Consider the following 24,376-nt stretch of genomic DNA (forward strand, 5'->3'; position numbering starts at 1 on the left):
AATGGATGTTCTTCAATATATTGATAAGAACAGGCTCAATTTTTTTCCTCGTGTGATTTTAATTTAATTTTTAATACAGTATTTGGCATGCTAAATATACTTGCGGAATATGCAAAGGTATGCTAAATATACTCTTGAAAACCACTGCAGGGTTCTTAAAAGGCTTGTCTGTCTTCATTGAGATAATCTGCTCTCTTCTGCTCTGAGTGGCTGTTGGAATATCAGTGAAGTCACATGGCAGATTATCTGAATGAAGTTGAATTGCTGCAAGTGCATGAAGGTGGGTCTATGCTTTGTGGTCCTGTTGAGAAAGAAAAAGGTAGTACATGAAAATCAGCCATTTATTCTCTACTTTAACCTTAAAAAAATTTTCGTACTTAAATTTTTGCCTTAATTAGCAGTTAGGAAGTTTAAGTTGACCTCCAGGAATTTCCATATATGGTTACTTTAAAATCTTTCTTAGTGATTGGAAATGTAATATACTTTTGGTAAAATATTTGACTTTTCACAGAAAAGAGAAGGTGAAATTTTCTAAAAATATACAAACAGTTAAATTTGGTTTTTCACTAATAAATTCTGACTCAGTCTGTCCTGAAACTTCTTTAATTGCATTGATATTTTAGTATTAACCTATTTCCAATTAAAAAATGTTATCACTTCTAATAGGAAAGATAATTATATGCTACCGTGATTGTACATAACAAACTGCTGGGATCAAGATGGAGTACCTCACAGAAGCGTGTGCAGATTCTTTCTTTCTGTACTAGAAGTAACAGGACATAGAGAACTCTGACATTAGTCGGTCTGTATTTAATAATAAAAAATAAGTATGCCAGTACAGGAAAGGTAAAAAAAAATAAATGCTTTTTGTACTTAATAGGTAACATGTTTGAGAACGCGTAAATCTCAGCAATTTAATCAAATGTAGTATCCATTCACGGAAAGGAAGGCACTATTTTGCCACTTTTCTATTCAATGTGTTCAAGGTTGACAGCTTTTTAAAATTTTTCATACAAACTGACTTAGCTAAAACAGTTCGTAACTGTAGAATATGCCAAATTAACTCATGTATTCATTTGATGATAAGCAGTTGCTTTGTAAGAAACTGATTATGCTCTCTGCTGGGAAACAGTTTTAAAGAGTCTGGGGACTTTGCAATATATCAGGATATTTTAGAGTTATAGAAACACTGGAAAGCAAGTGGTATCATTAGAAAAATTACTATTTTGCATATTTTTACTAAGAAGATAAGAAAAATTCAGTAATTAGTTTAGTTAAACTTCACAATAGAAGTCTTTGTATTTCTTCATGTTTGCTGTGGTTTTTTAAACTGTTCCTTTGTTTTATTTCTTCCTTTATGTACTTACTATTCTATGCAAAATAACTTTGAAGAATGATAGCTTCAGGGTATTCATATTGATTAAGGACAATAATAATAACAACTTGCAGGTGACTTCAATGTACTCCAAAACTTCTGGGGTCTTGAGATTTCTGTGCTCAGTTAAAAATACAAGAATCAGATTTGAAATTTAAGAAATACATTTTCAGCATTCAAAACTGCTGGATGGTAACAGACTCCAAACTGAAAAAATTGTGCATGTTCTGTAGCTCTGTCCTCAACTCTGCTCGCTGCTGATGTTGCAATAATGATATACAGAAACTTACTATAATTCTGTGAATTTGCTGCTTGAATACTGAATAAACAACCAGCTTTCCCAGTATTAGGGTAAAAAAAAGGTTTAATCTGTCCATTCTTAGTTTTAAAACAGTCTCCAAATTCTATAGCTGACTTTAATGTAAATAGTTCTGTGGGGTTTTTTCCTTCAATCTCTATTAATAAATGTCTGCTTTCCTTCTTATGCCAGTGTTTAGAATCATATTCTAAAATCAGATTTTATGCACAAACACATACATTATTTGTCTAGGTGAAAGTGTTCTGTAATATAATTCTGCTGAGTTTATTTTATTATTGAGTGTCCAGTAAATATAAATGTTTTTTCAGCATTCTGTGTGGCTGTTCTTAAGAAAAGTAATAAGCAATTTGCATAACTCATGTCCAGAAATGGACTCAGGGAAGTACTGCTGTATTTTAAAATGGCACATTAAGCTGTACTTTTGAAGCTGTTAACATTCTTACTCAATGTTTCTCAGTAACAATTTTTAAAGTTCTTATAAACTAGTGTATTTTACTGGATATCTTTGTTTTTCAACAGTGTGTGCTGTACTTATGGGTCCTGAAAATTCTCTACCCAAGCACGTTATTTCTTTTGAGAGGCAACCATGAATGCAGACACCTAACAGAGTATTTTACCTTTAAACAAGAATGTAAGTACTGTCTAAGAATGTAAAATTAGCTTACTTCCAATCTGCTGATCTACGGTCTGTCATTTTGTTCACGACATGTTTCTCTGTTAGTTTAATTAAGATCTTGCAAACATCTTACAGGTCTTTTCCAACCTTAGTGATACTGTGATTTGGAGGCCCCATTGACTTCTGTAGAATTGCTTGCAGTTAAGTGTGGCATTGGAGTGCAAGTTATGTAGAAGACTGCTGTCTGTAAAGATACATTATGGAGTTAATTTTGATGTATCAATCCTTATTTTAAAATCCTGGAGAGAGGAAGGTCCTTTGCTGTCTTGGCTATAAACAGGAGTGCAAAGTAACTTGCTGAGCAGCATTGTAAAGCTAGCAAGAAAACCCTACTGCCAAGTAGTTTTTCCATTTGGGGAATTGATTTCAACTATACTAGTTAGATAACTCTTTCGGTGATGTAAGCTGCTCCTCCATTTGGAGGCTTGTGTAAGTATTGATCCAGTGATAAATGGATCATTTGCCTGGTAAAACCCTCTTTGATGTAGGTAAAAGTGATGTAATATATAAGCAGTTCTTAGCTTTTCACTGTAAATGAGAAATCACAAACTTCTCAGTAGTATTTTACACTGAAGTATGGTCTATAATTGTTTAACACAAATGCTGTGATTTTTTTAAAAAACAAAAATAGTTTCTCCACACTTGAGATATCAGAAGAAGAAACAAAGTTTATAGTTATGGAAGAGAATATGTCTTAGAAATGTGCTTGCTGTTGTGGTGTTGGATTTTTTTAAGCATTCACTTTGAGATTTACTCTTATAATTATGATCCACTAGATTACTTCTTCCATCTAATGTGGATTTCTTAATCTTTTATATTTTCTTTCCTGCAGGTAAAATAAAGTACTCAGAAAGAGTCTACGATGCTTGTATGGAAGCTTTTGATTGTCTCCCTCTTGCTGCTCTTTTAAATCAACAGTTTCTTTGTGTTCATGGTGGACTTTCACCAGAAATTAATACACTAGACGACATTAGGAGAGTGAGTATTTTGTGTATTTGAAAAATAAGTGGAAATACAGATATTGATATGATGCTATACAACGTCACTTTTGTGAAATTGTCAGTATATTGTTTTCTGTTCGCGTCTCTTTTGGGAAGTGTAAATCAGGAACTGAAATGTAGGCTAAGCAGTATCAGAATTAAAAACCCTTGGATTATGTAGTGCATTTTCCATTAGTAGATCTCATTGGCACAGCTGGGACTGTTACAAAACAAAGCCTCAAAAACTCTGCAGTTTCCTGAGACAGGTAGTACATGTAAAGAGCTTCATACCCAATTTAAATAGTGCTTTATATTTCTTTCTAGATAAGAGCTAGCGTTCTCATGGCTTTCAGGACAAAACTCGTAGAAGTTAATTGTAGTCTTAAAATTGTTTGGTATATCAAACATCATATTTCAGTTATTCTTATATTTCTTTGAAAACTTTTTTTTTTTTACTCTCTTGTTTGTGTGGGTTTTGGTTTTGAAAGAGCGTGGAATTGCAGTATTTAATAGAACTTCAGATTGCTATTTAAAATGGCAAATTTGGTAGGCTTTTGAGTTTCAGCTGTGGAGTGCTTCTCACTGTGGTAAATGTGCTGAGTATATCGGTAAGAAGAATGAAAACAAGTTTTAAAAATTACACAATGGAAACACTAAATAGTGGTGTGCAATTTAAAGGGAAGAAGCTTGTAATGACATGTGAGGTATTTGTTTCTAATAACTTGGTTTCAGCTTGCATGGACTGCTGATGTCAGGTGAAGATTGTATCAGATGTGAATTTTCAAACTCAGTTGCTTTCCTTTTTGCATACTCCTTTTTGACTTATTTTAGTTAACTTAGCTGACATCTTGACTGCTACGTTTGGAAATCAAAAAACTATTCCTGTTACGATTAGTAACAGCTAAAGTGGTGTTGATTTCAGCTTAAAATATAACTAGGTGGTTCTAAGAAAGCTTTGTGATTATAGGTAAGGATGGAGGAAAAAAGTTGTTTATCCACACATGGAAGAAGGTATGGGGGGGGCCTATTTCAAAAAAGATCTAAATATTAGAGAGAAGGAAAAAGCATGTTCCTAATTTGGTTTTATAGTGTATGAATATTGATGGCCCATTTTATCTTTTATCTTCATTTATTGTATTTCTCATTTTCTTAGCGTTTTCTCCTTTACTTGTGCTCCATTTTTCTTTTTTACCTCTCCCTCTCCTCAGATTTATAGGCTGCTGTCCAGTTGAATCTCATTTCTGAATTCACCAGATTTTTTTTGTACTGACTGGACCATTTCAGAGGCTGGAATGTCAGCTTATTTCACTTACAGATATTACACTGCCAAGCAGGATGATGTGAGAGGAGAAGAAAATGGTAGAAACAGAGAGGAAGTATATGTACAAGCTCAGTGGTGTAAGTGGGAAAGCATACCGAGGCACATTGCATTTTCGGAGCAAATACTAACGTGTGCAGAATTCTATATGCATTGTGCAGGGAAAGAGAAGTAAGAAAGCGAAGTGAGTGAATGGTGCCATTCTGACAAGGCCTTAACGCTTCTCACGTTACAGATGAAAAGAAACATGGTCAAAGCTTTTTGGAAAGTAATGTAGAGGAAACATAGTCTGGAAGAACACTTTGGAAAGCCACTGTCATAATAGGATAGTGATTAATTTTTCTTTTAGTCCCAGTCTTGCAGCTAATCAGGTTTCAAAGTGTCAAGTAAATTTAATTAAAAGGTAATTCTGTCATCTTGGCCTGTACTTTCAGATGTGCTTCTATAACATGCAAGTCTACGTTAAGATGAAATACAAGCTTGTATGTTTATATATAGAAAATCCGCCTTGTATATTGCTTCTGATGAAAACCATGTTTATAAATGTAAGGCAGTGTTATTAGAACTGTTCCTTGGACCTTCTTTGTTTTTTGAAGAATCATCTGGTAACTTGGAAAAGGCACTATTCATGGGTTGGCAGCAGCTTCAATAGCTGCATTAGAGCTTGGCATGCACTGCTATTGTAAATGTATTTAAATTATATGTGTGATGTGAAATGCTCTTTTTATATCTAGGAAAATACTGTATACTTGTGGTACAAGCGTGGTGTGTGAAATGACTTCTTTAAGCAGTCAAGACAATTGTATAATATTACAAGCAAATTAGCAAAAGGTTTATTAGCAAAAGGTTTGTTAGGTTTATTAGCAAAATTTCTTACTGAGGAGAGGTCTTCTCTGCAAACATGTGTAGGCATAATCATCTGGCATAAGAAGGGAAATCACAGCTCTATAAATAGTATAGGAATCACCTAAGAAAAAGGGAAAAATTCTGTGCAGATGCAATTTCTTCTGTATAAAGTCTTTTGTCAGTATTACTGATTCAGGAAGGTGATGAAACTACACAAATTAAATTATTGTTTTTGCTGGCATAAACTTACTTCCAGTAGAGGACAGCTGTCATAGTAGCTATGACAGTAAAGCCTAACCAGAAAGATTCCTGCAAGTGCTTCTTATTTCTGGGAAAATGAAAGTTTGTGAAACTTGCAGTAATCTGATTTTTATTCTCTGAACTTCATTTACACAGATGTTGTGATTGTGTTGGTAAAGAATGTCTCTTTCAGACACATGTCCACCAACTTAGAGATGCTGTTTAGTTGATTTCATTTACAGTGCTAAGATTTCTGCTGAAACAGAATTCCAGGAATTGTGATTTTAAGCCTAGTGATTTATAAGGAGGGAAGTGTCCAGATAAGGTTATGGGGACTCTTAATTTAAAGAAGAGAGAACTTTCTTCCTCATTTTCAACAGATGGTCATTCTTTTGTTTATTTCTTGGTGATACTAAGGCTTGATCAGCAATGTGCCTTGAAATATATGGGGGCGCTACTGGGAATCTGTCTTTATAATACCTTCCTTCCTTTGTGCTCTGCTGAAATTTCCTTTTCTTTAGTAATATATAAGATGACTGCCACTCTTCACTGGCCTTCACATTGTTTTTAGGGCTTTACTTATGTGATAGTTCTCAGGAAAATTAGGGCAGATTAATTAAAACTGGTGTCTGTGTCTTCAAGTATGTGAAACTTCTGTGAAGGTCTTTTGCCTCAAAAGTAAAGTAGTTTTAATTTGCTGTACCTTAATCTACCTGCAAGATTTTGCTACTCCTGAATTTGAACATCCATGTGGAGGTATGATGCACTTCAGTTTAGTAGCCCTGACTGCATAATACCTAGAAATTAATTTAGATTTAAATATCTTATGGTATGTATTAAAAAATATACTATGTATTTCTGTTTTAACACTAAGAAGTGATTCTTATTCTTGAATAAAATTGTTTTTCTCAGTTACCTTAATCATATTTAGAAATACATGAAGCTAATTTGTATTGAGATTCTGGTTTGCCATAGTCGCAACGTATTCAGAAATAGTTAATCAGTAACAAGTGTTTTGAATTGACTCACGTCCTTTGTTAACTTTCTTGCTGTCTTGCTGTAGAGAAACCCTTAAGTTGTTTATTCTGATTTGATATATGCAATCTGGGTTGAGTAGCTTGCAGTGACATTTACTTAAATTTTGAGATGTCTTGAGAACCATGCCAGTTGGTAGACTGTCTAGTGAAGGAGACACTGATTTGGTGTGTATGTAAGTATATTTATTTTTTACAAACTGACCTCCTTACTTCAAGAAATGGTTATATTGTTGTTCCAATGCTATGAGAAAGTAGTTTGGGAGAGAGGTACATTGCTTGCAGCAACCAAAACGTTTTATTTATAATGTCTCTATTCATTTGGCCAAAGTCATAAGGAAAATCCTTGAAGAATAACTCCAGAAAATTTCTTAGAAATGCTTTCTAGACTTTCAGCCTTCTGTATTGCAGGAAACATCAATCGGCAAACAGTTGAATCTTCCTTGTGAGAATGCTTCTGTTAGCTTCTGGACCCAAATTTATTGCTGGAGGTTTAGAAACTTGATGGTTTAATCTACAGAAATTCAGGTACTTGCAGAAGTTGATGGACTGACTTCTTCAATCTGGAAGAAATATTCCATACCGGGTTTATCATCCAGTGTGGGAAACGTTAAACCACTGGATTTTTAATATTGAATAAATTCCAACAACAACTTCAGTTAATACCTGCCTTGCCATTATCTGGCAGGAATTTGTAAAGATCTGGACCTTTCCACTTATGTTACAGGTGGCAGCCTCGGGAGCTCTGATTTTCCAGGGCATGAGAGAGCTTGGCACTACTGCTGGTTCCATATTTGAATGGATTCCTATGGACCGTTAGACTCAAATTCACCAGGTGTTCACCAAACCTCCCTTCGAACCTGTCATGAAGAGTTAAGTGTTCTCTAGTACCATCAAAGTCATCTTCTTTGGTATGGGAGGTAAAGTGAGATAAATGCACTGTCCATCAAAGAACTGTTCCTACATTTCTTGGATAAAATCATCTTGTGAACAAACTCCAGCTACATAAAGATCAAATAAACTTTACATTGAATCTGGGATATCTAATTTCATTTCTGGGACATCAGAGATTGATTGAATGTTACTTACTTAAGCAGGGTATTTTCCTTTTACGTTAACAAATGCACTGTCCTCCTCACCTCTGCCCCTTTTCACTGTGGTTACTAGGAAAGTTGCAGGCTGCTAAAACAGGTGTTTCCAAGTGGAAATCTGTAAAGAAGCAGCTAGAGAAAAGAAAACAAAGACAGACATCTCCCAAAATGCTTATGGCCCATTACACCAGGGTTATAGCTGAGAAATAAAGCCTGTATGAAAGAACGCTAAGATGGCTAAGCTAGTCAGTCACCTCTTCGTTACACTGTTAAACTATCCATTATGGAGACAGGTGTTTCAGGGGTTTTTTTGGTTGGGATTTGGGGGGGGGGTGTTTTGATGATATAGTCTCTTTAGTCAGTGCTAATTATTCATGCTTTTCTTTTGTCATTCCTGTTTTCTGTACTGTTTTTCTTTGCTAATTCCTGGTAGTCTCTCCAGATTGGTAGATATGGCATGTGCATGAAAAAGGACCGTTTTGTTCCTTGTCTGTAACTTGACCTTGTATTACACATATCCATCAGTCTGGAATTTATCTCCCTTCTTTTTACAACTAATAAATCTTATTGCCTCTTAACAGGTTTGGTTCTTTTGGCATGCCTCTGCCTTATTTCATGAGGAGGAGAGAAAAAAATATACAGAAACTACTTCTCTTTGATATGGTTGGGATTTATTCTAAAAACACTTGGTATTGATGGATATGTAGTTTAACAAATGCGTAAAACTTACTGATTTAATATTCAAAGAGTCTTTGTGCTGTTGCTTTTTATCAAACAGTTAGATAGATTCAAAGAGCCTCCAGCATTTGGACCAATGTGTGACTTATTGTGGTCAGATCCTTCAGAAGATTTTGGAAATGAAAATTCACAAGAGCATTTCAGTCACAATACAGTCAGAGGATGCTCGTACTTTTATAGGTGAGAGTATGCTGTGATCTATTTAATGTTTTAATGCTGACTCTTGCTGCGTATTTTAAGATAATTTCTTTTACTCATAGTTGTTTTCACTTCACAGCTATCCAGCAGTTTGTGAGTTTTTGCAAAATAATAATTTATTGTCAATCATTAGAGCACATGAAGCACAAGATGCGGGGTAAGTACTTTGTGTCCTTCAAGAAATTATTCACAGTGTAAAATAAAAATTAATTGCTTATTGCTGTAAGATGTGAAATAATCTGTTTGGTTTTGCAGTTATAGAATGTACAGGAAAAGTCAAACTACAGGGTTCCCATCACTAATAACAATTTTTTCAGCACCTAATTACCTGGATGTCTACAATAATAAAGGTAAGAACTTGTTATTAATAAGTGTATGTAATACGAAAATAAAAATGTCTTACTAGATAAGTCATCTAATATCAAGAATTTTTTGCCAGGTAAGAAATGAAGGGACAAAAAAAATCCATTAATAAAAGTGGTATTATGAAAAAGAACACATGACATAAATTATGATCTCCTATAAGGGTACCTTGAAGCACGAGTCTGGGCAAACATTTCCTTTGTAAAAATTGTTGCTATGTAGTACTTTTGAATGTATCACCTGGTGTTTTCCAGTTAGGCAAAGCTTTCCTGTGCTGTGAGTTTTCACTCCTCTGGTTGTCTTTAGTTTGTGAACTAAGTAAGGAAGGGAGGAAGCATTGATTAGTAGCCTATGCACAAGGTAGTTTGTGTTGTGTAATTCTGGACAGAAGAAATTACATGTGGATGAACTCCAAGAATCTGCATTGTGGTAGAGTATGGCATTTCAAGTATGTGATGAATGAATTGTCTCCAAATGTTCAAGTAGTGTTCCTTTGAAACCAAGACCTCTTTTCTATTAAGTACATTGCATTTTCTCTCACCCATCTCCAAAGAACCAGCCCCCCAACCCATACTGCTTATGTAGAGTAATTAACTGTATAGAGGAAAAGATGAGCTGTTGTTACTTGCACTGATTGTAAAGTAAAGGAGAAATAAAAATAGCTTCAACTGGCTTTTTACATTTTTTCACTATCTCTGTGGATATTGCGTTTTAAGAATCCTTTTTCACATCAGCTATTCCCAGTGTAATGCAAGCTTAAGTATGGAAAAATGCAATCAATGCTTATTTAGCTTTAGAATGCTTATATTTTTCTGTTTTGTTGCTCTGTGCTTCCCCTTCTCCCTGATCTTCTAGATTTCTATGGTTTTACTCTAGGCTTACAATGTAGGGAGACACATATAAAGAATAAAACCTGAATCTGGATATACTACTGTTCTGAGTTAGGATTTTGTTAAAGTTGCTGAAATTATACCTTTTCAGGACATTTTAAAAGTCTTTGTTCATTATAGACCTATAATAGGATAGTATAGAACTATATTGTCATGTAGCAGTATCGTAAACTGCAACATATGCAATAAAAATCCAAAGTTCTCCATTAGAAATCTGTCCTGTAAATACTGTGAAAGAAAGAGGATGGAGTATCTCTGGGATTATTTTGTCTATAGTATAAAACAGAGCTAAAACAAACCTGTGACTTTACATTTGTGGTACTCGCAAGTTTTAAACATTCTTTTCAAAATGTCTGAATTTTGTTTTAGCTGCTGTATTAAAATATGAAAACAATGTGATGAATATTCGTCAGTTCAATTGTTCTCCTCATCCTTACTGGCTACCAAATTTTATGGATGTTTTCACATGGTCTTTGCCATTTGTTGGAGAAAAAGGTAGGCAACAGTTATACATCAATGAATTTCTTTCCTATTTCTCCCAGATTGATGTCGGGAAGATTTTTATTTTTTTAAAATGTATTTACCAGTCAGACACTAATTGCATAATTTTTGTGAAAATGGGTATCTGTATTTGTCTTTATTAGGTAGACTTCTTGGATGTGTAATTAGAAAGATTTGGTAAAGTTGTTAAACTGATTTGGAGGGGTGTTTTGGCATGTGAAAGTGCCATTTCTGAGAAAGGATAGACTGAAATACAACTTGTTCTACAGGTTTTGGTTGTTTTCTTCACCTGTTTCAGTCAAGATAGTTAAAACTGCATCTAATAAAGCAGATCTGTTAACAGAAATTTCCACTGAGGGTATATACCTGCATTGTTAAGTAGTTCCTTTGAACTGCATTTGAAGTCGGTATGAAAATTGTTCGTATTCTACAAAATGCTAAGTTACATACATTATTAATCTTGTATAGTTACAGGTATAAACTATGTTGAGATGTTCATATAAAATTTTAACTTTTCTGTATAGTTATAACAGACCTTCACTGTCCATACAGTGGGCAGTGCATATCATAATTGACCTTCATTAAAGATAACTTTTTCAGTTATGATTTCTCTTGCAAAAAAGGTAATTTAGCACAGAACCTCTCTTCCCCCCCCAACCCTAGAGTTGATAACTCTGAATCTAGGACACTGGGGCTCCAAGTAGTCTTCAGTTAAAAAGTAATGAGGTTAGAGGCTATTTGGGTCTGTTTAAAATCCGTCCATGACAGGAACTTCTCTTTTTATAAAAGATCTGGAAAGCTCTTTGAATTTCTTTGAAAAGTATTCTTGAGATTATATATTTACATATTTAGTGAGCAGTTAAAAGCAAATAATTTGGACACTTCTACTGTGGTTAACCCACTCAACAATTTTTTATTTTTAAATGGAGGGACCTGACATTTGAACTGAGATTTTTGTTCATATCTCTCTTACCTGATGATGCAGTAGATAACCCTTTGCTGTTGAAAATGTTGATACTGTTTATTTTGCTTTTGTTATGATGCTGGTAATGAGACACCAAGTGCTATTTAATTAAATAAGTTGCTCATTGACTCGCTGTATGCTTAAGACTGCTAGAATCATGGCCCTTGTAGTTTGTCTTGCCTTTGGACAAATACATGCTTCCACTTTGGATGAAGGATAAAGTGTGAATATTGTCTAGTCTGCACTGAACAGATCAAAATCAGAATAATTTGTTTGTTTTTTTCGTTAGAGAGTAACTTCTCCAAGAATGGAGAAGAATACCACAGCAGGTAACACAGGGATTGTATGAACTAGTCATAAATAAATGTAGACAGCAATTTACAGGTTTTTTTAACCATCTGACTGAACTTCTGGAAGAGGTTTCTGAACACTCTAGGGGGAGGAGAAGTTTGGCTGTTTTAAGAAAGAGTCTGATATACGTGGGAAAGGTTGAGTAGCAGAATAGGGAGGTTCCTGGAGAAAGAAAATACAACCTTTTTAAGACAAGTTTGTGTATCCACTATGTCAATATTTTTAAGGGGTGTTTGAAAAGACAGGTAGTTTGCACCATATTTATATCTTAACATTTTTCTGCTTCAGTGCTTCTGCTACGTGCCTGCAGGTGCCAGGAAGGGAATAGCTTTCTCATTTTAAACCTAAATTTGAGCAGTTGAAATGTTTTCATATTTAAGTAAATTTTGCATAAAAGCTAGTTCAAATACTTATCCTAATGTAAAAATACTAATATACGAGAAGAAAATTCTTATCTAAAAGAACTCCTTGTAAGATAGGATGTAAAGCTCTGTGTTCTCCGATTGTTAGGTGGTATAATTTTTAGCTGCTTATTTTTCTGAGATTTTAAATTCTGTGATAGCGCACATCAAGAAAACTAGATTACTGAGCAATGGCTCTAATGTGGGAAGTTCATTCACTATAGGTGCTGGTGACTAGTTATATCTTGTGAGCATGGAAATATTTAAAAATCTGTAGGGAATTAATTAAGATTTATTTTTTCCTATACAGTAACAGAAATGTTGGTGAACGTTTTGAGCATTTGCTCTGATGATGAACTGATGACAGAGGGAGAAGATCAATTTGACGGTAGGGGTTACTTTAAGATATATAAATCTTTTTAATGGTAATAACTTGTGAAACAGTAGTTAACTTAGACTGGTGTAATATTACCTGGAATTTGAAGAAAATTGCCTTCAGATTTTTCTTTAGATAATGACACTTGGTGGGGGCAGAGGAGGGAATTGTGGTTTTGTGTTTGTGATTAAGAAGCAGTAATGGTATCCTTTGCAAATATTCATATCTGATTTCAATTTAAAACTGAAACTTTTTGTGGAAAATTCTCAGAATTTCTTGGTGCTTTAAATTTGAAACATACTAAACTTACTTTGATAAAATTTAAAATAAATTTATTATAAGATTTTAAATTTCTTAATGATTGCTTTTCAATAAAGAGATGATATAGGTGAAAGATACAATATTTCTTATAGCAAAGTACTATAAGTCTTGGTGTTTGAGTTTAAAGCATCAAAGTTAAAAAGAGAACTTTAATATGTACATTGTATAATATGTATTTGTGTAATGAATTATAACATTTTTCTATAGTGTAAACTATTATACAGTATATTGTTAAGGAGATGTTTAGCATGATGATTAAGAAGCAACGCTAACATGAAGACCTAGCATATCACACTTTGTTTTGGTTTTTTTTTTACAGTGGTGCTTAATGTCACCCCTAAAAGTTTCTCAGACTTGTTTCACTTTATCCAATAACAGAACTGATTTGGTGGATTGTTTGATGATGGGGGAGGAGGAAGGAAAGATTCAGCAGCCTTTGAGGAACACTAAAGATCATTTATAAAGATATTAGAGGCATGACCCCATTCTTAATGTTTGATAACTGCTCTGTTCAAATTCAGTAGCAGAATAATGTGCTAAGCAGCTGTGTGTTTTAGATTGGAATGCATTGGTTATGAGCCACTTGAACTTTGCTGCCATTTAGATTGTTGCCAAAAATGTGAAAACTTAGAAATAGTCTCAAATGTGATCCTGCAAACAGTTAATTTATATCTTCCATTCAAGTAATCCTACTAAATTGAGCACAAAGCAATTATACCAGACATTTGCAGGGTAGGGTTTGGTGGTATTCTGAGATGCTAGGATTTAGGTTGTCCAGCATAAGTGCAGGCATCAGTTGATTGCATATGCCCTGTCTTTAGTACGATAGTTGCAGTTTCCTAATTTGAATTATTTTATCATTCTCTCTCCTTTAACAATTTCTTTGCGTGATGCATCTCTTAATGCCACCTAGGTACTGTCTATGCTTTATCTTTCTATGTGAATGGATTTTTTTTTTTAACTGTTGACTTTCAAGCTTTCACTTGTTTATCGTCAAATCTTAAAACACACTCAACAATTCCACTTCTCGTTTGATGAATGCATTAAGTGTTGCAGTTTCCCATTTTATTTTTTTCACATTTCTTCTCCGCTCCTTCTTTATTACCACTGCCAAGTTAAATATCTTTATTTTATTTGTCTCACTCACCTTTTTCTCCATCGTTCACTTCCTTTTTTTCTGGACTCTCCATCTGAAGAGCGACTCATATATGGCAATAAAAAAGGTACAGACCAGACAGGGTAGGAATGTTTTGAAATATGACTTCATAGAACCTGGCAGTAAAAGTATTAATGCAGAAAATACCTTTCTGTTGAGAGACGTATGTAGCATTTTATTATTATTATTATTACCCATTTTAATGGGATGTTTATAAAGGTTTGTGTATTTTGTTCAGAAGTCATATTCCAAGACATCTGTCTTTCTGTGCATGAATATTTTTACTCCTTTCTTCCATTTCTTTTTTCGTAGAATTTCATTCTTTACCTATTTCTAAAATTTTATCTTTGGTCCTGCATGTGTAGGGAGCGTTCAGTAGTGTGTCTTGCTCTTTAATAATTTTTTCTTTAGCTTTTTTTAAGATTGTGCATGGAATGTGTTCATACAATGTTCCAAAACCTGGTTTATATAGTACTTTTAGTTTCCTTCAACTGAGATGTCAGAAAGGTACTTTTTGATTGTATGTGCAGTTTTGAAGATGGCTGGATGCAAAATGTAAAAAGAAGCCTACTAACTTAAATTCATGGTTTATCACCTGTTTTCTGGAAATTCCAGGGTAGATAATTCTGTGCAGAAGAATTCTTCTCACCATTACTTACCTAATAATCAATTTGCTGTCTGTATAAATTTGTCACTTCCAGAGAATATTTCTAATACTTAAGAATGCATTAGGTTATAGAGATGCTACTAAAGGTTATATGAATTCTTTGGAACATAATAGTATGAGTGTTTCAGAATTTGTTTCTTGTGCAGGAATTGGGAATGGAGAACCATAGAGTTCTTTGTCATATCTCCTCTTAATTTAGGGTGTAATCAAGACATTCTTTTGCAAGCAGATGCCACCTTACTGTCTCTTCTCTGAACTAACCAGGATTCAGTGGCCACACTAGTGCAGTGCTGCGGCCTGGAGTAATGTTTGGCCTTCTGGCTTGGCTGCGTTGCTTCTGGAGGGCTGGGGCAATGAAAGACCATGTTTAAAAAAAAAAAAAAACAAAACCCAAAAAACCAAACCAACAACAACAAAAACCCCAAAACCAACCAACCAAAAAAACCCACCAAGCAAACACTAAAACTACCCAAAACCAGCCTTCCTCCTTCTAAGGCACAGGGACCTTCCAGAGTTGAGATACGGGCACTAGCACTGCATGAAATCTTTTCAGCCTGCATGTTACAGCTCTGCATCAGTGTAGCCCTCAAATAGGTGTAGGTAGAAGGAAAATTGAAGGACTTGTATAGAAAGATTGATGGTCCTTTGTTTAGCCCTAGCCTTTTCACAAACTCTGAAAAAGTCCCCTGCTCATTCTAGATCCTCAAGCTGTTATTTAATAGCGTTCAAAGAAAGTAAAAACTTCTAGAACTTTAAAAATTAAAAGTTAAAATTTAAAACAAATTATTTTCAGTAAAAATTGACTGTTTCAGCCTATCCTATTCGAAGTTTTTTCTAAGCCTTCTGTTTTTGTTTGTTTGTTTGTTTAATTTGGTGTCTGCAGTTCATTAAAGTTGTTCCTTTGCCTAAAAAAGCTTTACTCAGTAGTTCCTGGCTTTTTCATTTTGTTTAAATGGATTGGCAGATACTTGTCATACCCCGAGATACTTTCCATTGTGTTCATACAAAGGTTGTCTCTTGCTCACTTTTTTCTTTGTTGCTACTATACATTTTCCTTCTTGAGTGATTTTGTTGTTTGCCCCTATATGCCTTATCTTTTGTATTTTATTTGGTTTGGTGTTCAGGGTGGGAAGCCTACCCACTCTTGTGCAACAGAAGGCCTTGTGTTCTTGCAGCTGTGGTCTGAAAGGGTGACTCTATTGTGCTAGAGTGTATGTACTCTCATATGAAAGCTAAATACTAGTGAGCAGGGATGAAAAAAGGCTTCTTCCACAGCTGCCTTTTTTGAATGCGAGTAGACAAATTAATTTGTGGATATGCAGCTTTCCTCTGCCCACTTCTGTGATCCTCTCTTCTACATTCTTGCAAATTAGTTTGGCGGCTTTTTAATGAGTACCTTTCTCCCATGGTTCAAAAACAATGATATATGGAAGATCTGGAATACCTAACAAAGCTGTCTTGAGTTTGTTCACTTTTGGTCCCCTCTGGTTGAATTTGAAGTATGACTGAGTTACTCTTATCTTGGCGCAATTAATACTTTCCTGCCTCAACGGCTGAGGGGAAGTAAGGATTTTAGTTTTGATATCTCCTCATTTGCCTGTACTGTTTTAGTGGAATTAAGGAGTCAACAAAAGGAAAGGAGGATGAGGGGAAGGATGATTTTTATACATTGAAACAAACCAGCAACGCCTAGTGTTGGAGAAAGGAGCTTCCATTTTTATAATGTCAAGGCAGGCAAAGGTGGCTCTCCTTCCCAATCACAAGCCTCATTTCAGAGTTTTGTCTTCCGTTTTATTTGTCACAAATGGTATCTCTCTGCTCTGTGGAATATGCAGTATTTACTCCAGATCTTTGGTATTTGTAATTCCTGCAAATGATGCAAACCTAAGATGATATGGAACATAAACTTAGGTGGTAAGAGAGGTAACACTGCAATTCTTTGGCATTTTATTTTGTGGGGTTCTTTGTGGGTGTGTGTTTTGGGGAGTTGACATAACAACAAGCAAACAAACTACTGTTTTCTCTCGGACAGCTGTGTAAGAATTAGCAACAAATCTTTATTTTTCGCGGCTTTAATATCTCTTCGGTTTCTGTATTGGGCTGCATGCCTACATCTTGATATACACAGATGTCAGTGAAGAATTTTAAGTGTAAAATTTAGGTAAATGAGTTACGATAGTCACTACACTGTAGTGGTGGTAATTTAGATGCTTGCTAGCTTTAGGAAATCACCGTGAACATCCTAAACTTTTTTGCGTGTGTTTTGTGGACACAGAGGTGATGATAGTTTTGATGGCATTCTGAAGCCATAATTTTATAACTCTGTGCCCTTAAGTGTTTGGGTACTGGCCTCCTGTGAAGAGTACTGAACTTAAACAGTTGTGTTGAATTCAATGCGCTTTAAAATGGTGGCCCTGTAAACACTCATGAGCTTGAGACTCTCTCTTATTCCATTGAAAGTAGGTACAGCTGCCGCACGGAAAGAAATAATCAGAAACAAAATTCGTGCAATTGGCAAGATGGCAAGAGTCTTCTCTGTTCTCAGGTACTTGAATGACTTCTGCATTCTTAAACCCCCTCTTACTATGTATATTAGGAAAAGATATCTCTATTCCAGGATAATGGATGCCAAACATTTTTCAGGGAGATCATTGTGCATCAGAATCTTGTTTGGCATATTGATGCACCCCATTGATGTTGGTATTTTTGGTTAAAGAATATTTTTAAGATATTTTTGAGACATGTTTCAAGAAATTAGAGAACACGATCCTTAGTTTACAAGTTATTTGTCCAGCCATTAACTACAAGCGTTGGAAAGACAATACCAAATTGGAGAGATTGAAATCAAGGGTGTAATGGAGGTCAGGACTGGCTTGGAAAATTTCTGGCATACCACAAAGTTGAGGACTAGGGGTTTTTTTGTTTCAGGTTTTTGTTTGTTTTCAGCTTTTAAAAAATACCATTTTATTGTACCTGTCTAGGTACAAGATGACATTTACCCAGAATGTATAGTTTTCCACAGACCATAATTGTTCAAATAGGGATAATTTTTTTAAGTTGGTATTTTGTGAAGCATAGACACTTCGAACAAAACTGGATTGTTTTGTGGCGCTGAGAAATGTTCACAGAATCACAGAATCACTACGGTTGGAAAAGACCTGTAAGATCATCAAGTCCAACCATCAACCCAACACCACCATGCCCACTAAACCGTGTCCTGCGATGCCATGTCCACACGTTCCTTGAATGCCTCCACTGATGGTGACTCCACCACTACCCTAGGCAGCCTGTTCTAGTGCTTCACCACTCTCTCAGTATTTTCCCTAATATCCAGTCTAAACCTCCCTCTAAACTTGAGGCCATTTCCTCTTGTCCTGTCACTAGTCACTTGGGAGAAGAGACCAACACCCACCTTTCTGCAACCCCCTTTCAGGTAATTGTAGAGAGCGATGAGGTCTCCCCTCAGCCTCCTCTTCTCCAGACTGATCAACCCCAGTTCCCTCAGCCGCTCCTCATAAGGCTTGTGCTCCAGACCCCTCATCTCGTATGTTCAGTAACTCCTGAGGCATTCCATGCTAATTTCAAAGCTAATGAGCCTGCATGTGAATAATTGCTCAGAATTTGGTTCAGAAATAATCAGTGTTTATAACTCCTAGGCAGAGGAAAGACTGGTATAGAATAGAAATATTTTCCCCTTTTTAGGTGTTTAAATTTGAATTTATATTCAGTCTTGACATGCATAAAGCACAGGAAAAAGATGTTCTCCCTCTCCCCATCCCTTACTTTGCTTGAATACAATTTTTCGTGAGCAGATATTTAAGGTTTTGTTACTGTCTTTTCTCACATCAGGGAGGAGAGTGAAAGTGTGCTGACACTCAAGGGTTTGACTCCCACTGGAATGTTACCTAGTGGAGTGTTGGCTGGAGGACGACAGACCCTGCAAAGTGGTAATGATGTTATGCAACTTGCTGTGCCTCAGATGGACTGGGGCACATCTCACTCTTTTGCTAACACTACACATAATGCATGCAGGGAATTTCTTATGCTTTTCAGTTCTTGTCTTAGCGGCTGATACAAGCATAGTGTTTTGTGTTAATCAGGCAATGTGAAATGGATACTTAACCAGGGTATAAAACTAAAGGCAAACAAGTTCAACGGTGTGAGGCCACATTTTTCAGACTTTGAACTTCCTTAGTTTATAATTTTTCAGGTGGCACAGATGCCTGAAGTGGGATGACCATATAGATCTGGTATTGAGGCATTTGATCATTACAGATACAAAAATGGCAATGTAATTTTGCATCATTACTTGTCTGCTTTCCATTAAAATGGTTTTATTATAGATGTGTTAGTATTTTCATTGACGATGTCAAATACTTCTTGATATTAATATTAGCAAACAGCTACAGGCTGCAGAGTTCCATATTACACTTCATTGATAGATTGAAATGTGCTACGTTTTGTACCCTGGTAATTAATGCCAAAGTTTGTTCTCTATGTTGTTTGTCAAATGTTCTATGTATAATTGACCTCCCTGAATTGTCCTTGTAACATGCTGTTTCCTTCCTCTGCAGATGTAGCTGCTTTCTTAGATCTGTCTGTCTCTCTCTAGGTATAGATGTATGTCTGTATAAGTGTTAAAATTAAACCACTATCCCAGACACTTGTCTGTCTCTTGATGTAGAAGCAATGTTGTAGCACCTTGTTTTTGAGGTTTGCTGCATTTGCTGCTGCACATTGTCTGTGCATTTTGAACAATAATGTACTTGAAAAATATTCAGTAATTGTTATAAAATCAGTTGAGAATAAAGGGATTGAATTTAAAACTTGTAAATAAATCAAAATAAAAGGGTGTTATTAAGTGTGCATATATTTTTTTTGCATGAAAATAAAAAGAACTCTATACAAATATACCTGTAATCTGGCTCATTGAATATTTTGTAAAAGGTTTTTCTTCTTTTTTTAGTTTGTTGAATCATTGGATCATATTTTTCACAAGGCCCATAAATTACTAACTAGGCTTAGGGAGAATGCTATGAGATTGTACCAAATGCGTTAAAGGAATGAAGTCCAGGTTTCTGTTCACAGTGGTAGATAACTAAAATATACCAGTCTGAAACTGGACTTCATATCAGCAGCACTCTTTAACATAAATTATTCAAAGACTTTTTATTGGCCATCTTCAGGCTTTAGTAGAAAGTATAAAACTGTTGTATGGGGCCACTGAATTTTATAACTGCTGAAAGATTGTAATATGTGAATACCACTTTTTACACAATCTATTTTCCAGGAGTAGCTGCTTTTCTCATTTTGTGATTTAGGCTGTTTATTTGAATTTTTAAAATTTTCTATGTAGTTTTTTTAAAGCCTTTCACTACATTTTCTATTAAACTATCAAAGCTGGATTTTAATAGCTTTGAAACAGGAATGTCATGTTTTAAGTCATTTTTCAGTGGACATATAATGTCTACAAGTAAGTTTATATGTCCAGTGTATGTATGTGATTGTTTTGTGAATGTCTATAACAAGAAATGGTGTATGTTTCCTAATCCATCCAAATATTCTAAAAGCATATGTTCTATTTTTAATTTTCATTGTTTAATAAGATACTTTATTATGCTTAAAAAAGAGTCTGCATTCCTCTCACTCATTTAACAGATTTTTATCCATGTTGCATTACAAATATCAGAGAGGATCAAACTGACTAGAAAATTTTTTTAACAAAAAACATATGACTTCTATCATTACTGAAAATGTGGGACATTTGGAAAGTATGCAAAATGCATTTTGGATTTTTGTGGGTGTGTTTGTTTTTTTCCTTGACTAGAACTTTTGATGGCAATATTCCTTGATGCACTACATTAATATACCTCATTTGTTTTAGTCGTGTTGATTGTTCAAAGTAACTCATGCCAGCTGTTAGTTCTTCTTAAATTGCAGTAACTTCTTTTTACTGATAAGAATTTTATTGTTTCAGTCTTAAAAAACTAGAAGTTTTCAAATTACTATGCTCAACTGCAAAGCTAGAAGTAAACAAAAAATAAAATAAAACTTCACAGATTGACACTTTTCTAAACCATCATAATATCCGTGAATTCATATTCTTGGCAAAAATATGGTCACTGATAGTATAGTAGGATTTGTTACTACAAATATTTAGTTACTTTTTGAAGTATGTTGTACTGTGTTGATCAGTATACTATCAATAATTTAAACTAGTCTAGATTTGAGAAAATAAAAGAACATAATAGTAATTGTAGGGTTTTTTTTTTTTATTCTATTCTTTTGTTTGCTTGAAAATTCACAAGATTGACCAATATGTCATGGGTTTTCCAGGTTTCAGTCTTAACGAGTGCTCATTCGTCAATGGCACACTGAGAAAAGGTCTAGTTGTGCTGGTTGCTATTAAATCTATAAGAAGCTTTGAAAGCTGTAAGAAATTGGAGTGTATCTCTACATTTCTCTAGAGAGCTGGGCTGAAATTTTTTTTATCAGGACAAGTATATATATATAGACATATGTAAGTCACCATTAAGGCAATGCATATGCAATTCTTGCATATATGCCTATTGTAATTCTTAATGTCAGTAATATATTCTGTACTAGACCTTAGCAAATACCACTACTGTTTCAGGAATTTGTTCAGCCGCACCTCCTATCTTTGGTGAGATACTGGCTGTTCTCAGAGGAGAGGAGGTTGTTGGCATTGACATAATGCAGAGTAGGGCACCAAACACATTAGTCAAATAGAACTGCTTTATGGACAATGCTTGAACAGATTCTTACTGCAAAACAGAGCAGTCTGAGGGTGAAATAAAAATTCTAACTGTAGTGAAAGGGTTAAACAAAGACAAGTCAGTTAAAAAAGATAATTTTGGAAAAAAGTGCAAAACTGCATCCTATGGAAGAAGTCAATATATAATTTTTTTTTGCCAGAAATATATGGATATACTTTTGAAAAATGAATCGTAGGTTATTTTTAGATAGCTTTAATGTACTAGGATAAAAACAGACTTTGGGAAATCGTGGCCTTTGTATGTTTCTAAATTTTTTTGTAATGTAGATTTATGGGTTTTATTATTCATGTTGTTTGCATTATAGTAGCTGAAATATTAAAGACCATATTAAGTACTGTTCTTTAAAGCAGCATTTCCTAGTGACTTATTCTGTGAATTGAATATTCTGTGAACTGAATCCGAGAAAATTACTTTCCAAATTGAGTCAACATCGGTTAAAAAAAAAAAAAACCAAACACCTAAAGCCTTACTCAGCAATGTACTAAACACAAGCCTAAATTAAAAAATTTTAAGTACTTCCATGGAAATCAGTTGAACTAGCCAAGTACTTCTTATCTTTCATTGCTGCCCTTGCTATTAGTTAGAGGGGCAGTAGGGCAGTAAGATAGTTTTTTGATTTTATGTTGAAAGTTGGCCAGGATTTTGTATCTGTCCCCTAAGTAAAGCAGGGGGAGAGCTGGAATTGAGGATGGAAATGCCATTGATTTCCTTGAACCCTGTTGCTTAAAATTTGCTCTCAAGTTGAGAATTTTCTGAGCAAAGACTTCAGGATTACCTGTTAGTATGATACAGTATTTATTTGAGGTTTATCAGGGTTTACAAAGAATGTAGTTTTAATTTAGATGTACCTGCAAAAGAGAATCCAACAAAATTATTTTCCAAATTGAGTCGTTACAGTGTGGTTTTTTTAAGTGCTTGTATTTTCCAGTCAGTTTGTTCTTTTATGTCAAGTTGAAAATTATCTTTTTCTTAACCGTGATGTGTATTCCAAGATCTTTTTGGAATAATAGTACTACAAGTAGAATGAACTAGGAGTAAATTTTGAAATTTGTATTTATGACCAAGCTACATAACTTACAGAGATAAATCAGTATTCATGATCTTTTCAGGAAAAGATTGAAAACAAAGACTTCACAGGTAACAGGAAATGGTGGAAAGAGGTGGTTTTTTTACATAGTTTTGTATTTGTATGGCAAATTAATTATAGTATGAAAGTATGTATTTGGTGACATTCTAAAATAATTCTTAAACTAATTTATTTTTACAATTTGAGAAAGCATCTTTCCCTTAATGTAAACATAAATAACCATCCATTCAAGTGGCTTTTTGTTTTAATTCTGGGATTGTCCTTGTCTCTGTAGATTTAAATGCAGGGAATGGTTTGGTTTTGGTTTTTTTTTTTGGTAGCATGGAATGTGCAGTATGTAAAAGTTAAAATGCTGCATTACCCTTAAGTATTCCACATTATTTTAGTAGCACTTAATGCAAGTATCTAATTTTATTTATTTATTTAGAGTATCTCAGTAGAAATTATAATTTTATGCAACAGTGAGGTTAAGGCATAGGGTAGGCAATTGATACATAACAACATAGTATATAGGCAATTGAAATGTTGTGTCTGAGGTTTTTTTGGACAGGAAATGAGAAGTAATAAACTTAATTCGTTTTAACAATTTCTATTCTGATCTAATGACATTTTCTTACATAGCTAGTTTCCCCAACATTTGCTTTAATACCGTTATGATTTTTGTTGTTAACAGTATGCATCAAGCACTACACAAGTAGCTTTACCACTGTGTATGCTAATTTTTGTTAATATTTCAGAAATTATGATATTAGAGGCATGGCACATAGTACAGAAGGCAAAAAATTGTTACCATTATTGAAACTTAGCTACAGTTTCGGTCATAGTTACAAAGTGGTTTCTTTAGCAAGTCTGCCCTAATAGAAAGTTATTTTGATTTTGATACACTAATAACCTTGTTAAAGATTTGACTTCTAGAGCTAAAACAATTGGGAAAGATCTTACACCCAAGAAATTACAGCAGATGTCATGGTTAGTTAGTTCGAAAAACAACTAGTAAAAGCTAGATTTTTTAATTTTTTTTTAAATATTCACATTAATTCACCCACCAAGACTCTGTTAAATCCAGACCTCTTCCCGCTGTAGACTTTGCTGTTGATTCAACTAAACAATTTATGAGACTTTGTAAATATGACTTGCTAGATTTGTCTTTTATGGTTTAGATTTCACGGTTCAGTTCTCAGAGATACCTGTTTTAGCTTAAAATACGGTGAGAAAATGAAGTACTAGTTAAACCTCAGGGAGCTAAACATAGAGAGAAAAATAATTTCTTACTATCAGAACACCTCTAGTGTTATTTTTATAGGGTCCTTCCTGGTAATTTAATGAAGCTCACTAATACATTTTAATCTTCAGAAATAGTAGTCTCAAATAGATTTTTAGTACTTTTTTTTTAAACCATACCACAACTTTAACATCAGTTGAAATTTTCTGTTGCTGTCTTAAAAAAACAAAACAAAACAAAAACTAAAACACCTCCTTATAGAAATGTGCGGTTAATAACATCAGTTAATTAGTGTTGCTTTGATATACTTTTAGTTGATAAATTGTATTAGTTAAAATTTAGGAGAAGTTTCACTTAAACTTAAAAACAACCCCCCAAAACCTTAATTATCATTTTAACTAATTGTAATCTAATCTGGCGTAGCATACTATATTAAATTGATCATTGCCTTTTCTGCTGTGCGAT

General features: G+C 34.4%; 1 protein-coding gene across 4 annotated transcripts in view; it reads left to right on the plus strand.

The window, feature by feature from the left end:
- PPP3CB (protein phosphatase 3 catalytic subunit beta) overlaps nucleotides 1–24,376 on the plus strand; it is a 43,670-nt gene that overhangs the window by 15,805 nt on the left and 3,489 nt on the right. For 2 of the 4 annotated variants that reach the window (XM_059821194.1, XM_059821195.1), the window contains exons 4-12: nucleotides 2,214–2,325; nucleotides 3,203–3,348; nucleotides 8,658–8,797; nucleotides 8,895–8,972; nucleotides 9,071–9,165; nucleotides 10,438–10,563; nucleotides 12,596–12,673; nucleotides 17,266–17,350; nucleotides 18,655–18,752. In XM_059821194.1, the coding sequence (XP_059677177.1) occupies nucleotides 2,214–2,325; nucleotides 3,203–3,348; nucleotides 8,658–8,797; nucleotides 8,895–8,972; nucleotides 9,071–9,165; nucleotides 10,438–10,563; nucleotides 12,596–12,673; nucleotides 17,266–17,350; nucleotides 18,655–18,752 (958 nt within the window). The remainder of the gene's footprint in view (nucleotides 1–2,213; nucleotides 2,326–3,202; nucleotides 3,349–8,657; nucleotides 8,798–8,894; nucleotides 8,973–9,070; nucleotides 9,166–10,437; nucleotides 10,564–12,595; nucleotides 12,674–17,265; nucleotides 17,351–18,654; nucleotides 18,753–24,376) is intronic. The other 2 variants (XM_059821196.1, XM_059821197.1) reach the window with 1 other exon arrangement.

Source organism: Gavia stellata, chromosome 9 (genome assembly GCF_030936135.1).
Source record: "Gavia stellata isolate bGavSte3 chromosome 9, bGavSte3.hap2, whole genome shotgun sequence".
Classification (NCBI taxonomy): Eukaryota; Metazoa; Chordata; class Aves; order Gaviiformes; family Gaviidae; genus Gavia; species Gavia stellata.